This window comes from Pipistrellus kuhlii, unplaced genomic scaffold (genome assembly GCF_014108245.1).
Source record: "Pipistrellus kuhlii isolate mPipKuh1 unplaced genomic scaffold, mPipKuh1.p scaffold_m20_p_14, whole genome shotgun sequence".
NCBI lineage: Eukaryota > Metazoa > Chordata > Mammalia > Chiroptera > Vespertilionidae > Pipistrellus > Pipistrellus kuhlii.
Window position 1 is genome coordinate 11,204,962 of NW_023425449.1, and position 18,839 is coordinate 11,223,800.

General features: G+C 35.2%; 1 protein-coding gene across 6 annotated transcripts in view; it reads right to left on the minus strand.

The window, feature by feature from the left end:
* VPS13B (vacuolar protein sorting 13 homolog B) overlaps positions 1-18,839 on the minus strand; it is a 513,325-nt gene that overhangs the window by 209,859 nt on the left and 284,627 nt on the right. For all 6 annotated transcript variants that reach the window (XM_045581364.1, XM_036436747.2, XM_036436745.2 and 3 more), the window contains 3 exons: positions 16,967-17,170; positions 11,591-11,717; positions 8,259-8,402 (listed from right to left, as the gene is read on the minus strand). In XM_045581364.1, the coding sequence (XP_045437320.1) occupies positions 8,259-8,402; positions 11,591-11,717; positions 16,967-17,170 (475 nt within the window). The remainder of the gene's footprint in view (positions 1-8,258; positions 8,403-11,590; positions 11,718-16,966; positions 17,171-18,839) is intronic.

Consider the following 18,839-nt stretch of genomic DNA (forward strand, 5'->3'; position numbering starts at 1 on the left):
TATTCCTAGGGCTTTCCTTATGTACATCCTCCTAGCCAATGCAGAGTTAGCTCATTATTGGTTTTCTTCCTCTTCTTCTCTAAAACAATGCTTCAGTTCAGGCTCTCTTTTTCTGGATCTTACTGATATAGAGTTTCCAGGGTTCTTTCTACCTAATGATCTGCCCCTATTCCAAATGTGAATCTGATCATATCACGCTCCTGTTTTATATTAGGGGTGGGGAATCTTTTTTTTAATAACATTTTAAACATGGTGTTTATAACATCATTCATGGGCCATTCAAAATTATCAACTTAAATATTAACCTGCTATATTTGGTCAAACATTAAATTAACTCATCTCCAATGCCTTGGCAGGGCCAGACTAAATGATTTCCTGGGCCTTATACCATCCACAGGCCAGATGTTCCTCACCCGTTTTTAGATATTTCAATGGCTTACCACTGCCACTCAATAAAAGGTAAATTTTATGAGAACAATTATATTTATATGACTTTTAATTATATTATTATTAATTCTGTCTATAAACAACCACATCCATACCAGTTAGATCTCAGAACTACTGCCAATAGCTCTTTTAACCAATACATTATCAGTGGGGAGTGGAGCCTCATGTTGATACTTATTAGCTATGTAACCTTGGGTAAGTTATGGGACTTTTGGGAAACCTGTTTCCATATCTGTGCAATATGAGGAAAAGAGCCCCCAACTCAAAGGGGACTAAATATATGAGGACTAAAAAGTTTAGTTCCATAGAACACTTAGACCATCTGGCCCATAGGGAGCACCCAGGAAGTGTTACTAGAGTTACAGATTCTGGGTAGTTCCCTTAGTAACAGACACTGTGACATGACTGGAAATCACTTTTGCCAGTAGATTTCTGTGTCTTCCAAAGGTGCATTACTGAATGGGCCAGTTTTTAGAAAGAAAGGTAGAAAATATCTAGGGCACATTTGCCAAGTACTAGTAATCATAAAAAGGTAGAAGGAAGACTAAGTTGTTTTAGGCTTTGGTGTTGATTTTTATATGCCTCTATGCTCCGTGAGAGGATTTTTAGTCATTTGCTGCAGTAAACCTTTGATGAAGAGCCAAAGTTCTAGAAATAAGCAATTTTAAAATGTGTAAGATCTTAGATGAGAATTGTATAAATTCCCATGGTTCTGACATTAATATTTTTAAAAGTTGTTTCTTTTATGCAGTAGCACTGAAAGCCCAGAAGTTTGCTTATCAGATAGCAAGCAAACCCTGGACCCTCAATTATTTTGGACAGCCAGATCGTTTACTATATTTTTATTTGAAAAGATAATAAGGAATTCATTATAACCTAATTTCCTAGAGCTTTCTTCCTTACATACAATTTTTGTAGGTCACAAGGAATATGGTATTAAAAGACAGCATTGGAAATTAAAAAAAAATATGTGAGCAAGGAGCAGGTACTAAAGAGAGAATTCGAGGTCAGAGAGAAGACTTATGACTTAGCATGAACAGGATGAACTATAAACATAGAACAGTATAAGACTGATTTGGTGAGTTGCCGGCCTTTCTGCTCAGTATTCCAGCTCCCGTACTTTATTCCTTCCTCGATTCCTTGCTGGATTCACTATTTCTACTGGGGATAGGGTACTTTGATTTCCCTTACTCAGTTCCTTCTGAAAGATGGAAGACCAGAAGGTAATGATGATAAGTAATTTAACCATTGACCAATGAAAGTGGATACCTAAACATTACTGGAAGATAGAGAATGCTGAAAAGGTTTGATAGAAATGGTCTGAAGAATTTTATACACCTTCACTAAATACACCATCAATTTTTAGAATATGCAATAAATTTGATGAAAATGGGTCCATCTATAATAGTCCATGAAGTGGTTGACTGGTCAATATTACCACCCAGGAAAATGAAATGTCAGTGAGCTATGTATTTACGAAGAGTGCCCCGCCTCCAAAGCAAAACAAAGAACTTCAATAGAAGTTATGCATTTTCTGTAGATCTTTGAGTTATGCTATGCAACATTTAGGTTTGAAAATGTATTGGCCAAGATTGCTTCATGGATTAGGTTTCGGAGGATGACCCTGATCACAGCTTATAATTCTGCAAAATGGTACTGAATAAAGAAATAGAAGGCAATGGCGTCATTGATAAAATTATGTGGACCAACGAAGGTCATTTTAAATTCCCAGGTGCTGTAAATTGACACAACTGTTTCTACTACCCAAGAGAAAATCCCCATGTAACGATAGAAAAACAGCTGAAGCAGCTGAGATTACAGTTTGGGTGAGTCTTTTTGTAAAGGAGTACCTGACCTATTATTTCCATACAAAATGTTACACATGACCCGTATCGTAACATGCTGAGGACCACTGTTTCACCACAATTACACAGACAGCATGATAAGATGACTTCTTCTCTCTACAAGATGGAGGCGCCCCTATACCCTACAATAAAAATGTGCTAGTTTCTTTATGATCGATTATCCAACAGGTAAATAGGTTGACCAGAGCCATTGGATGGCCACCACAATCACTACTACCTCACCCCAATAGATTTCTTTTGGGGTGTTCTCAAAGATAAAGTTTTTATTTTTATTTTTTTGTTTGTTCTTTTTTATAAAAATGCATACTGTGGATATGAGTCACTGCGAAAGAGAAGCATGACAAGAAATTGATGACAATAAAGAACTCTATGCCAAAGTGTGCTTGAGAGTCACAAGTAGACCTACAAAAATGTGTAAATAAGGCTGGCAAATTGAACACTTGTAAGGTTATACCTAAGTTCACTGTGTCATTTTAACATTCTTTGGAGTTAATAAAGCAACTGCAATAAACAGATAAACAGAGGAGAACAGATGAAGGAGACTTGGGGAGAAGAAATGAGAGGGGCTGACTGGAAATGAAAGGACAGGGGCTGACTGGAAATGAAGATGTACCTGCTCTGACCTGCTTGCATTTTTAAAAAATGTAACCTTACCATGCTTCATTGACAGCAGGACATAGTGAGTGCTTCATGGAGTTCGTAATTCTTTGGATGATTGTAGAGAAGCCAAATACAATAAATAATAGCAAAAAGGCTAGGGAAATAAACCTTACTTTGGTGGAAATATCCATTACTTCAGAAATTTTAAGAAACATTGACCAAGTACTGCAGATTTTATGATGGCTAAAATAAACTTCTTGTAAATAAAATTTTGCTTAAAAACATAATTTTTAGCTATCAAAACGAGAGTATAAAAAGAGGTATCAAGTATGCTTGGGGCAGGATACCAAGTGAGTCATTACCAGAGACTGAAAGGAAAGGAAAGCTATGGAAATGCCTAAAACCAAGTGGTTACGTGAAGGAGGAGGAGGAGGAGGTGGAGGAGGAGGAGGAGAAGGAAGAGCAGGAAGGAGAAAAGGCAAAGGAAGAAATGCTCAATTAGTGTTATAAGTTGTTCTCATTCTTCTCCAGGATATGTCGTGTGTAGATCAAAGAACTCCCACCTTCAGATCCCCAATGATGTGGTTCCATTTTCTGCCCTTAAAATATGGTTTCTATTTTGCTACAAAAGTTTTATTTACTCTAAAACGTTGATTTGAAAATGAGCATGTGTTACTCCTACTTACCTCTATAAGTAGGCTTAATAAGATGATTACTTGCGATTCAGGAATAAGAGAGTAATTACTACAGCCAAATAAACATAACTCAGGGCAATCTTAGTTCTCTTACCATCTCTTTAGTCAATTTTAAAATTGTATTTTTTAAAAGAAATTATAGGAAACAATGTGTGATATTATATGCTACAGTTATTTCAAATCCTAACTGAAATGCTTAATCTGATACTATACTGAATCTAGTATATTCTTTTATATGAGAATAGAGGAAAATGTAACTATCGATATATGTTATTTAGGTCTCAAGATATACCTACTATCAATGTGTGAGTTCACCTGAGAGGTCGGCCTGAAATGGATCTGAGCTTTGAGGAGAACAACCTGCTGAAGTTGTTCTCTTGTTAGTTAAAACCTCAACTCCTCTGGATTCCTGCTTACCTCCTCCTTTCAGCCTAGCATTTATGTGCCCTGCCTGTCTCCGTGAAAAATACAGTAAAGCATCAATTTCTTCCATTTATTTTGAAGTGTATGCCATATACATCTTATCTTTTCTATTTTAATGAACAGGAATAGGAATACCTATAAATTAAGCAATCTATTTATTAATTCATAGTGCAAGCATGTACTCAGTGTCCAATTCTATGGTGTGCTCAGCACTTTCCTAGGGTTTCCAACTTAAATACTGTGAAAGTATCTGTATCAGTAAGGATGGAGTTTGGCCTCAAGTAACAGGAAGCCAAATGTTAGTAGTTTAATCATTTATTTATTTTCTTCTCATAACTTAAAGTCCAGGACCGATTGCAGAGGCTCCATGATGTCACTCACATCTCAGGATCTTTTTATCTGCTCATTTTGCTATTTTTGGTGTATGGCTTTTATCCTCATATTTGTAATCACATGGTAACAAATGCCCGGTCACTTCCCTTGTCCTTATTCCAACAAGGAAAAGGAAGAAAGTCAAGACTTTCCCAGAAATCTGTAGAATACTTTATATTTCACTGATTAGAACTGAGTCAACATATTAAGACCTTTAACTCTTTGTTCATTCACAATTCACAATCTCTTTCAAATATTTCATGACATTTACTGGTGCATGTAACTAAAATATGTTCCTTGTTTATTCTTATTGCATCAATTTATGATTATATAATTAATACCACTTTTATATAATTGGGACTTTATGGGAACAAAACCATGTTGTAAGAAGGAAAAGCATCTTAGAAAGGGTAAACCAAGTGTATCAATCACTACAGCCTCACTCCATATAAAGTACATTTTTCAGAGCAAAAGTGTTGGAAAATTTTTGATCAATGTTGGAGGCATTTCCCTAAACCACCAGTTGGTCATTTATTACCTGAAGTAATTCCTCTCTGAGCTATGTACATGAAAGTTTCATCTTAAGTTTGCTCCTAGCAATAATCCTCAGATTGTTCCACTGTTTTTACTTCTGTTTCCAAAAATTTGTCCATCTTTCTTCCCCTTTGTTTAAAGTTTGGAATGTTTACTCTACTAACGAAAATCTCTCTGCCACATTCTTGAATACATTTTTAAATTAATCTTTCAAATAAAAGCTTTTCAAAGATTGTCTAAAAATATTAACACCATCCATCAGTTGGTGAGCTTAGAACAGATGTGACATTTACTTGCCTGTAATTCACGGGGTTCTTTCTACAGTCCTGATCAATGGGATTTCCATGATTAATTCATCATTTTTATGAAGTAATAGATGTTCACAATGTCATGGTGCACATTTTTAACAAACACGTACTCCTTCCTCCCCTTCCCCAGTAGCACAGCTATACTGATTTTCCTATTTCTTTAACTCTCAAAAAGATTTTTTTAAAATATATTTTATTGATTTCTTACAGAGAGGAAGGGAGGGAGATAAAGAGCTAGAAACGTTGATGAGAGAGAAACGGATGTGCCCACAACTGATGTACATGCCCTTGACCGGAATCGAACCTGGGACCCTTCAGTCTGCAGACCGACGCTCTACCACTGAGCCAAACCGACCTTTGCTCAAAAAGATTTCTTTAAAGCCTCAACCGAGGATATGTTTTCATTGATTTTAGAGAGAGAGGAAGGAAGAGGGGGAGAGAGAGAAACATCAATGTGAGAGAAAAACATCATTTGGCTGACTCCTGCATGCACCCCTATGGTGGATAAACCTGCAGCCTGGATATGTGCCCTGACCGGAAATTAAACCCATGACCTTTTGGTGCACAGGACAATGCTCCAAACCACTAAGCAACCCAGCCAGAGCTCAAAAATAATTTTTTTAAATTAGAGTAGTGTGGTTGTTTTAAAGGTCACCAGGTCTTTAAAAATATATTGTATTCTATGTAACAAAAACATATTTATGTGCTTTATTGGAGGTGGGTTGTGCTAAATGATTTATGAATAGAAAAATATTCTTCTATTTCACTGAAGGTCTTCTTTTTTTTTTTTTTTTTTTTTTAATTGATTTCAAAGAGAGAAAGGGAAAGGGAGAGAGAGAGAGAAAAGAACAACAATGGGAGAGAATCACAGATCAGCTGTCTCCTGCACACCCCCTACTGGTGATCACTCAGGCGACTAGGGCATGTGCCCTGACCAGGAATCCAATCGTGTCCTCCTGGTTCACAGGTTGATGCATGACCACTGAGCAGCACGGGACAGGCTGAAGGTCTTTTTTAATACTAAAATTTTCACAGACATATCCCACTGAAGCTGGGGACAGGGCCAATTGTTCTCATCATTAAAGCCTATACTTTTTTTCTTTTAAATTATGGTAAACTACACATAAAATAGAATTTACTATCTCAACCAGTTTTCAGTGTATTGTCTGTATTGTATTTCAGTGTATTTTTTAAAAAGTCTGAACTTTTTAAAAAAATATATTTTATTGATTTTTTACAGAGAGGGAGAGGGATAGAGAGTTAGAAACATCGATGAGAGAGAATCATTGATCAGCTGCCTCTTGCACACCCCCTACTGGGGATGTTCCCGAACAAAGGTACATGCCCTTGATTGGAATCAAACCTGGGACTTTTCAGTCTGCAGGCCGATGCTCTATCCACTGAGCCAAAAAAGTTTCGGCTGAACTTTTAACATTATCTCCAAGAAGGAACAAAGGACCATAGACACGTTTTTAAAACATCAAAAACAACTCCTAGTTCATTTATGGAACTATGAGGGACCACTCAACATTCAGCTAAGGGTTGTTACTAATCTAACTCTTAGTGTCCCTTTATACTGAAATTAGATACTACTAATAGTAGACATTAGAAGTAGAGAATCTAATGCCTACTATTAATAGTTAAGAATCAATTTGCTAAGTTGTGTAAATTCCTTAAACACATCAGAAATGAACAGAATGCAAAATACTATTTTCTAGCCAGCTTGCTTCAAGCACTTCATCAAAAATGCCATGGGGAAATATTTTCTGCTTTACTTATTTTTATGTCATGCTATTATATTCTTATGGACTGTCTAACATATGTTGAAAAAAATCAATATTCTGGAGAATATATATAGCTGTATAGACTTGTTTAAAAAAATAATAAACAAATATAAATCACAGGTGGTAAAAAAAAAAAAAAATGATCTAGTTGGAGAATATCCACCTATGAAAGTTAAAAGTTTTATTTTAAAAAAAATTTTAAGAGAGAAGATTGAGAAACGAATGTAACAATTATAGTATAAGAACTGTGGCAGAATGGAAAGAGCACAGACTTAAAAGACCTAAATAAGATCTCAGATCCAAGCTCACTGCCATACGTGTGACATCAGTAAGCACTGTCTCTGAGCCCCAAGATGCTAATCTGTAAAATGGTGATAGAGCCCCCTCTCCCTCAGAGGGTGGCTGGAATAACGTGCTTGAAGATACACGAGTAGTCCACGCACATGAAAAACACTTGGCACACTGCCTAGCATCAAGTGGCTCTCAGTGAATACCTTTTCCTTCACTCCCTCCTGAGTAAATAGAACTTAGAGCCTTGTGCATAACTCCCGACAAAAGAATGACTTTTTCATAGATAAACAGTTTCTTCTCTTGAGTTTCTATAGACGATTTACTCTAAGCACAGATATGATCATAGAAGTATGGAAACGAAAGCAAAGAAAGCATATCTTGAGAAGCATCTAACAAGCAGCTTTCTTTGTTTCATGGGACATGCTTTGTGGTTAACAATGCAGGCTTCCAAGGAACACCAGGTCAGAATTAACATTCTAGGCAGGCATTCAACTTTTATGATTGTGTCCATTCTTCACTAAGCCTGGGAAACGAACACTGTAGAAGTTATTTATTGAAGATATTCCCATAGTACTCCTACATAGTTCACTTCCAAAAGAGGCCAGATTCCTTTAATGTATCTGAGCGAGGGAAAAACTACACCAGGATTTCTTGCATTGTGCTTTAAAAACTGCAACAGGGTAATAAAATCATGTTTTTAACGGAGGCTTTTCTGAAGCTAGGCCACAGCAATTTTACAAAGATGCATGATAAATTATAGGAAAGGAGACCAAACAAATTTCAAAAGTAAAGAATACCAATCCAAAATGATTTATGACCACCTTTTGAATAAAATTAAGTATAGAATAATTAGCAGAAAGCATTTAATTTGCTTTTCCTATCATGAATGTGAAGTTGGCACAAACGCAGTAGGCCTAATCAAAATCAGGGAATGGTTACCTCTGTGGCCTTGCTTGAGGGTTCCAGTCCAGTCATATTTGCTACTATTAACTGATGTAAGAGTTGAACTTGAGCCACACTCAGGAAAAAATCCAGGTTTGTGGTTATATTCACTTCCAAGGAATGGCCACACACTAAAATCTCCTGAAGGAAAAAAAAAAAGGTTGAATACAGATAAAGAAACATGATAGCCATTAGATGATAATTCATCATTCTTACTTATTTGACCTTTACAACATTGATGAATTCTCAGTGGACCCAAGTTCATTTGTTAATGAGAACAGCAGAGATGGTGAGCCCGGCCACTCGACACAGTTTAATGGATTAATTTAATAAACATTTATAAGGGCCTGCTGTGCATCAGGCTGTTTGCTAGTTATAGCACAACAAACCAACAGTAAGAATTTTTCACTATTTCATATACATTTGGCATTTTCATATCTCATTGTTTCAATAAGGGATGATGGGGGACGTTAGCATAGTCTTGTTCATTCATTCAAACCAACAAATATTTACTCAGCACCTCCTAATGACCACGTACTCTACTGGAGAGGTAGGAATATCACAGAGAATAAGGTTGACCTTGAGGGGCAACCTGCTCTTGAGGAGGTTACAATCTGGCTGAGCAGACAGATGTAAACAGGCAATCGTAGGCAGGCAATTACAATCACAAGTGGTATGGTCTGAGTACTCTCCAAAGGCTACATTCCAAATGACTTATAACAAAACACAGCGCTGAAGCCAAAAACAGCGAGCCTAATTAATTTAACTTCAAACTGCTAAAATCTTGGCAGCGCTAGGGAGATGTCCACTACTTGACTGGTGCTGCTTTGCATAACTGAGTCACTTGAACATTCTTTGTTGGGAAGTCATTCAGAGAAGGAAAACAGAAATGAAAAACGACCCAGAAGCTTCCTTTAACAAGCAGAAGTCCTGCCTCTGGTCATGAAGTGTATGTGGACAATGTTCAAAAGCTTGGAAACATCCACAAACCTTCTCCATATTAGTGTCATCCAAGGGAATGGATTTAAGGAGACTTATGACTGGTCCAAAGACAAACTAAACAGCTTAGAGCAGGTTTCAATAAAGTCATAAAGAACAGCATGTCAAAAATGATTATCCCTTTTTGTTGTTGTTAAAAAAAACCTTTTCCCTACAAGTAGCTTGTGTTTACTTATTATAGTTAGAAATCTTATTTTATTCTTCAGGTACTGATGAAAAGGAATATATTCCTGTATTTTAAAATAATTGTGTTACTAGGTAATTGTAATATATTAGATTTAATTTTTATATAACTTCTGTGGATATATAAGACACTATATCTAAGCTATCTTTCCATTTAGGGCTATTACAAATATCAAATAAGATAACATATACAAAAATATTGTTTATAAAAATTTAGAGAAAGAATGGAAAATTATAGTAGCTTGGATTGCTATATTTAATTTGTACCTAATTTCTCTGAACTTTTCATAACCGCTTTTAAGTGATCAAAAATTTATAAAAGTTCTCAGTGTAACAAATTTCTATGAAGAATTTTTTTATGGTTTACATTCAATATTATTTTGTATTAGTTTTGGGCATTCTGCATAGTATAATAGTCAGATAATTTTATACTTCACAATATTTCCAGTATGCACCTGGCACAATACACAGTCAATATTATAGTTATATTGACCATATTCCCTGTACTTTCTATCTCCATGACAATTTTGTACTACGAATTTGTAGTTCTTAATCTCTTAACCTTTTTACCCAGTCCCTCAACTCTCTTCCCTCTGGCAACCATTTGATATGTACAGAACTGTCTCTGTACATATCAAATCTGTTTAAATTTTGTTGGTTCATTTATTTTGTTCTTCAGATTCCACATGTTACTGAAATCATATAGTGCTTGTCTTTTTCTAACTGACTTATTTCACTTAACACAATACTATTCAGGTCCCTCCATGCTGTCTCAAAGGGTAAGAGATCTTTCTTTTTTATTGCTGCATAGTATTCCATTGTGTAAATGTGCCACAGCTCTTTTATCCACCAGTCTACTGATGGACATTTAGACTCCTTCCATAGTTGGGCTATCGTAAATAATGCTGTAAAGAACATAGGGATGCACACATTCTTTTGAATTAGCGTTTTGGTTTCCTCTAGACATATATCCAGAAGTCATTCACTGGGTCATAAGGCAGTTCAAGTTTTAATATTTTGAGGAAACTCCATATTGCACCAATCTGCATTCCCACCAACAGTGCATGAGTATTTCCTTGCTAAGAGAAATGTCAGAGAGTTTACTACCTATGTTTTCTTCTGACGTTTTTATGGTTTCACAACTGACATTTAAATCTTTAATCCATTTTGAGTTTAACTTTATGTATGGTATAATTTGGTCATCTAGTTCCATTTTTTGCATGGATCTGTCCAATTTTCCCAACACCGTTTATTGAAAAGACTATCTTTATCCCATTAGATGTTCTTGCCTCCTGTGTTAAGTATTAATTGACCATAAATGGGTGGGTTTATTTCTGTGCTCCTATTCTGTTCCATTGATCAATATGCCTGGTATTGTGCCAATACCATGTTGTTTTGTTTACTAATGCTTTATAGTATATTTTGATGTCAGGTAGTGTGACACTCCAACTTTGTTCTTTCTCAAGATTCCTACAATTATTTGGGATCTCTTGTGATTCCATATAAATTTTCGGAATCTTTGTACTATGACGAGGTTTTTAAAGTTATGAACTACATTATTATTACATTTCTGCTCTTGGCGTGGAGTCACTCATACACAGTGATCAGACTTGAAACCTGGACCCACCAATTGGATCAAGTCAAGTAACCTCATTTCTTTTGCTGTTTCCTCCTTCATAAAACATGGATACTAATAATATCTATCTCATAGAAAGTTGTGAAGACTATGTAAGGCAATCCATTTGAGAACTCTAAATTATCTGTCAGTAATATTGTTGCTTTCATTAGAAAGAGGGTGTACAGGTTGTGTATAGTCTGAAGCCAGACTATTTGGGTTCATAGCATGCTCGCCATTTACTAGCTGTGAAAATTTGGACAAGTTATTTGGATTAGTTTTTTATGCTTCAGTTTTCCCATCTGTAAAATGAGGACAATAGGAGAAGCAAATGTAATTATTATGAGGATTGAACAGGTTATTATGTAAAAGCAGTAAGTGAACAGTACTAGAAAGTGCTCAATAATAGCTGCAATAGTAAATTAATAAGCTACTTTGATATTCTGTGCTCTGAAAATATGAAAAACTCTAACACACAAAGAGGAGCTGCTCCATTATTCAGACTAAAATGAGACCTAAATTATGCTCTAACCTCAGTGTGCATATTTTCTGGAGAAATTATTTTGGTGAAAATGATGGCAGGTGCTCCAGTTATTCGAACAGAAAAATCTGTTAAAATGGGAGTCATGATTGCTCTTCTTTCTTGATGTCGTCGTATACTAAAAAATAAAATAAAGAACAGAATTGTTAGCCATTGCACTATTTTTCAAGAATAAGTTTTATTAAATTCGTAAAAGTCTTTGAACTACAATATGTATGACAAAAATCACAAACTGACAAAAAGGGTTCTCAGGGACAAAGACCACTGAAGAGAAGCTCCTAATCACAGACTATTATATATGTCCCACAAAAATTATTCTTATTAGTAAGAGGAGAAGTCAACTCCATCATCAAATTCATTGTTGAGAACTTCTGATAATGTAATTACCATATAGGGACAATAAAATCAATTTGTTGAAAACTATTAAAGATATATAGGGTGGAATAAAAACATGATTAAGAAATGCAAAACTAATTTGAAAAACAACTAAGGAGAAAAATATAGTTATTAAAATTAAATATATAATAGATGAATAAATAGTTCTTTAGATTGTTTAAGAAAAACTGGTGAATTAGCATTTAGTTTTGAGAAAACTCCAGGAATTTAGTAAAGTAAATTTAAAAACGGGAAGTTTAAAATAAAAGTTACTAGTAAAGAGGCAAGTCTGACATATTTAATTGCCTTTCCGAAATGAGAGAATAGAAAGAAAGAAAAAGCAATAATATTAAAGAAATAATGACAAAATTTTTCTGAAGTGATGAAATATAGGGATATACAGATTTAGTAAGCAAAATGATTCCTGGTTCAGATAAACATCATAAAATCCACAATTAGACACATCTTGCTGAAACAGCTACTCGTGTATGATAGAATATATTAAAATAAGCTTGAAAAGAAATCCGAAAGAAATATTTCTTTGATATACTCTAATATGACAATGACTTAATATATCTTTACATTGTCCATAGAAACAAAGAAATAGTAGAGTGGTTTGTACTATCATCTAACTTAGAGGGTTAATTAAGCCCACAGAAACTTATAAAATCCTCTTTGAGGACAAAAAACATTGACAATTATAAGGTTCAAATCAAATAACAAGAAGTAATTATATGTGTTAACAAGAGCCATTTTATTGGGAGAAGTAGATTGCAAATAAGGAAAAGTATGGTTTCTGAAAGTGTTACTAATCAAGAAGGCATAATGATAAGCCACATGCACTCATGAAAACACGAGTTTAGGAAGTCAGTGGTCATTTTGGGGGGGCTCAGCATATTTACATTAAGGTTCTTCTGCCCACTTTCCATACATTTGGGTCTGACTTTATGGGTAATATTTAAGCAATTTAAGAACCATGCTTCAAAAATTACATAATATGAAAGACTAAGAAAAACATTACTAAGGCTTCCAACATATTACACTAAAAATACAGAATTAAAAATGACAAACAGCACATTTGAAAGCATAAATTAATAAATAAATAAAAATCTCTCTTAAAAAATAATACAATTATTCAAGCCTGTCTTTAATCAATGAGGTATGGGACTCAGACTAACTTATATAATTCTGCTTAGGTATTAGCTTGATATTTTCACAAATTAATAAGACAAAAGTGATGGATTGGCCCAGACCAGGTAGCTCAGTTGGTTCGAGTGTCCTCCCAATTACACCAAGGTTGTAGGAGGGTTAGATTCCTAGTCAGAGCATATACAAGAATCAATCAAGAAATGCATAAATAAATGGAACAACAAATCTCTCTCTCTCTCTCTTCCTTCCTCTCTCCCTCCCTCTCTCTCTCTCTCTCTCTTTCTCTCCCTCCCTCTCTCTCCTCTTTCTAAAAGCAATCAGTAAATTTTTTTGAAAAGAAAAGGGGAAAAAAGGTGATGGTTTTCAGTGAATAGTAAGAACAAAGAAAAGAAAATGCTTTTATGCCACATGCCTGTTAATGATTTCAGGTACAATTCTGGAAGAAGTTCATACATGATTAATCACAAATCAAATAGGCAAGGGCTCCTGTGAACATTTGGGTAAATAACTTTACTTCAAAAAATAAAAACAAGAGATCAAAGACAGATAAAATGGTCACAATCTCTCAGAATTAAGCCAACAATATATGCTTCAGGGACTTCAATGTCAACACAAGTTCAATCTTACCAATCCTGTGAAGCATAGGACGATTGATTTTAGGAATGTGTCAAATTCAAATTCAGCTTGCTAAAAGCAAGCAAAGTAACAATGATTTAAAAATATCCTATGTAGGGGGGAGGTAGGAAAGGTCTACAGAGTAGTATATGTAATTGATACCTGCATATCGTATTTAAACAAATGAATATGCTGTAACTATTTCTCTGACAATGAAATTTGAAAGAAAAATTACTCAGGAAAATCAAACACAGGTAGTATGATAGGGACAAAAACAAAGTATTGTGATAAAAACTACATGATTTATTTTTTAAGTATAATTATAACTAAGTTTATTCAAATTAAATCTTTAAATAATATAAACAGGAAAATTATATTAACATTAATTCAGAGAATTAATGTTATTTTGTAAATTTTCACAAAATTACAAAATAAACTTTTCATCTCCCATTGCCACACACCCAGAGGACTAATCACCATGTGAAACAGCAATAGTGATTTGAATGTGTAACCTGCATATGGCAGACATCAGTATAGGTTGTTTTAGTTCTCAACACTTCATTTCCTCAGATTATAAAATAAGCCCAGATGTAGTAAAAATGGTTGCTAAGAGAAAAAGGTGGAAAAAAGTGATTAACAACAAACTTTAGCATTAAATGTAAGGAGTCAGAGCATCAAGTTAAAGAAAAGTAGTTGATTTTTACTAAGAGAAAGCAAACTGGCATTCTACACTGAGCTCTATTTGAAGTGCTATTGTACAAGCCAAGAAACCTCCTCACTTAGCTTCTTGTGGTGGTTTTATCCTGTAACAAGTTGCTAATATGAATGGTTCCAAGTTCAGAGCGAATTTTGTATGAGATTTGGAAGGTGTAAAGGAAATGGTAGCCAATATACCCTTAAAGTCACGCTGTTTTAAATGCAGTGAGATTCCGATGCGGAGGTGCTGACAGGTTCCAGCTTATCCCCACTCTTCCTGGCTTTGTAACAAGCTCTTTTTCCTGACTACTGGCCCTACTGACCAACAGCTATGAAAAACAATTAAGTACTGACACATTCTACAAAGTGGGTTAACCTCCAAAACATTGTGTTTAATGAATGAGTCAAATAAAAAAAATCATGTTTTATATGAAATATCCAGAATAGATAAAACCATGGAGACAAACCAGATTGGTGGCAGCCAGGAGAACACGAGGATGGCAAAATATGCAGAGAAACTACTTAATAGGTAAAGGGGGGAAGAAAATATTAGCATCTGGATAGAGCTGGTAGTAGTAGATAGAGGTGGTGGTTACAAAATATTGCAAATTAATAAAATGTCATTGAATTGTTTACTTTAAATGGTTAACTTTATGTTATGTGAATTTCAATCAATTAAAATATAATACATACACACAGTTTATTAAATAAACTGAGGAAAGAATAGGAGAGATATAATTAAGGCTTAGATGATCATAAAGTTTCCTGAGAAAATTAGGCTCATCTTTGTTGATGACAGAATTTGTGGTTTGGAAGAAATGATGACTTGTAAATTTTTAAATTTGGTTCTATCTACATCTGAGTGAAGCGGAGGAATGAGGGAACGTGATCCTGGTGGATATCATATGATGTTTAGAGGTCAGGACTGGTGTGCTGGATGTGTGGTATGCACCAAGATCCTCTCTTCAAGACCAAAATATGCTTTCCCCCCAGCTTCCAGACTGCACCTGCTGCTGGCTCAATGATTGCTCCTCTCTCCTCAATGTACCTCTGTCATCTGTGCGAGGTTTTTTACATGAATATTTTTTACTCTTCCTTAGAGGCACACTTAATCACCTGTCCATGAAGGGTATAATTATTCATTTTATAGCATGAAAGCACTAAGTGCTAGGAATGAATCAATGGAAAGGATGGTGATGATCTCTGTCCTTGAGACCTAGACAATAAGATAACTATCTTTCTTAAAATTAAATATGCTAAATACCATAAGAGCCCAGAACCTAATCTTCTCTCCTTAAGGCTCAGGGAAGACTTCCTGGAAAACATGAGGCCTGCTCTGAGAGTTGAGGAGGCAAATGAAAAGGGTGGGTTAAGAGAGTTCCTAGCAAAGAGAAGATCACATACAAAAGCCTAAAAGCAAGAGATGATCTGTCTGAAGGAAGCTAAAAGAAGTTCATTATGAATAGAGCACATGATGATAGAAAAGACTGTGGGCACCTGAAAATGAAGAGCCTGTTAGGGGTCTTGACTACCAGGGAATATTTGGTTTTAGGCAAATCACTTATCTTGTCTAGCCCTTAGTTACTCCATGCATAATTAGGGAAAACAGTTCTTACCTCTATCATTATTGTGAAATTAGGTAAAGTGATAAGTATTACATAATATATTATTGGTGTTATCACTATTATTAATGCCAAGACTTGGATAAATACAGCTTCGGTGTTAAAGGGACAGAAATCCAAAGCAATCACCATTGCAAAAGTCTATACAAAGTGTTTTAAAGAAATCCAATTAACAAATCAACATGGTATGTTATCAGCAACAGATATTACTGAACCTTATAAATTAAAAATAAAAACAGTGAAAAATAACTAACACTTTCTTACATCATAAAAACTGATTACAACACACAATGTATACTTTTTACAATATAAAAGTGTCTTTAATGACCAATACCTTCCTTCTAGCAAACAATTCTGTCCTGATAAGAACCTCAAATAGCCCAGGTAAGATGGCAATTGCTCTACAAATCTGACAGCTTACAGTCAGGACTAATTCCATTTTACATTTTCCTGTGAACATACCTGCCTTTGGTTAAAATGAACTTTAAATAAACACCAGTGTCATTTTTGCTTTTCTCCTCTTATTATTATGTGTGCTGCCAAAGCAAGCACTTCTCTTATTATTATAAGCAGAAAGCAGAAACTTAAAACAAAATCTGACCTTGAATACAATGGATTTCAAGGGAAAATGTGACTGTAAACTTAGCCTGAAGTGGAACCTTTCAGCAAAGAGCAAGGTTTAAACAAATGCTAGCACAATCTTAAATTTGCAATAATTACAGTGTAATAGTAGGACTAATAGATTTCCAAGTAAAATCATGAAATTCAATTAACAAACTATATCTTATGTTTGTCATGCAATGCAGAAGCAATACTAAAACCTTCAGGTTGGGCACACTTAAGATGATATCACCAGCTTGTCTGGCAAGGAAATATACCAAGTGCGGCTAGTTTCTCCATCACTTCCTACCTGCTGGCCATGTTCCATTCCAGGGCTGGGTTCTGAGAGTTTCTCTCGCTCTCTGTTAGCACCCCTCCTGTGCCAGTTTCCTTCTCTGGTTTTAGCTGATCCCACTGCGCAGTACCAATATTGATAGACTGCAGGTCAATTTGGTATTGTCTATCTTCAATTTCTGATCCAGGGTCACGAAGAATTCCTAAGTTCAAGGCTCTTCTGTAAAGGCAGTAGGAAAAAAAAGTAAATAAGAAATGCCATTTTCTATGATTATTTTGTTCACTAACATAGTATTATCATTATTTTTCCCCTTTGGTTTTCTGATGAATACACTGGGTTAGTCAAATCTATGAGGCATGTATTAAAAAGTTAGCACAAATTATGACTTGAAAATGTATCCAAAAACCTATCACTTACTGTAACCTACTTGCTAAAGAGTTAGTTACTCCTAGCTCTGTACTTTTTCCCCTAAGAACTTTCACACAGATGATTTCAATCATGGAGATGCTGAGGTTCTATTATTATTTCCATTTTTATTAAAGAGAAAGTAATTCAGAGAGGTTCACTTAGCCAAAATTACCCATATAGTAGGTGACAAAACTGCCACCTAAATACAAGTTTTCTGACTCAAAAACAAGTCTTCTTTTTCAATGCTATCATGTACCTTCCTCAGCCTTTAGATGTCTTGTTAGGAAAAGTCTTAGAGCCTTGTTAATCTACTTCAATCCCTCCCTCTTCCCTTCGGTACATTATATACCCAATTGTCATATAGATAAATTGTTATGTGCACTACACTGTTTACTGATGTAGAAACATGGTGATGCTGGCCCATATAGAGTTGAGATTTTGTTCTTATTGGACCCAATGCTCAGCAAAGAAATAAAATTACCAGTGGTTTAACACTAAATTAGAGAAAGAAAATGGTTAAATTTTTCATGAAGGTTTTAGAATAAAAATAGCCAGTATGGTAGGGTGGGAAGGTTTAGGAGCCAGATCAACCTAACTTGGTGGGAGTTTTCGAACTGTTTAATTTTGTAGGCTCACAAATACTTCAAAGTGAGTTACCTAAAGGAAAGTATTGTAATATTCGGTCTCCAAGAAAATGTCAATCAGTAAAAAGAACCCTGAAATAACACAGTGAATAAACACAGCTTTACTAGTATACATAGTTTAAAAAAATCTACAAATGCAGGTTTATGAAAAATAAAATTAAATTAATTACATCAATTGAACACTAATAAAACTAATTAAGGGGGTGGGAAAGTTGGATCCTAGTGTGAAAATTGCAAAAAGAAGGTAAAAATATGTTTTAGATGATGCCTCGGCTAAGTAAGTAATTTGGGTCTGACCATGCCCAGAAGTTGCTCAAATATTGATCTCTGAAATTTAAGACAGGTGGTGTCTAGGCCAGTTGCTCAGGAGTGGAGATGGCATGCATTGGGCCAAAAAGGATGAGGGCTGAGGCTGATGAATTCAAGGGAAGAGAGGAGCAGGGAGAAGTCTGAATTAAATGAGCAGGCAGATCACATGGGGAGATAGAGTTACAATAAAGTAACAGGGAAACAGGCAGGCAATGGTCAAGAAGCCAGATCAGAAAATAGAGAAACAAAAATGGATAGATTTTCCTTGTTCCTAAGGGAACAGCCAAACCTGGCTCTAATTTTGCAATCAAGAAATGGGCATGCAATGAAAAGTGGCCTAAAGTTTTACATGAACACAATAACAGCATTAGAAATAGGGCTCATAACCCTATCTGGGGTCCTAAGGTATCTCTATATAAAGCAGCACGATAACATCACAATGACTTATCAATCTTCTCCAATATGTTACAATCAATAAATGCTGTTTCAATTCAGTGATTTTAATGGGCACAAATATTTACAAATCT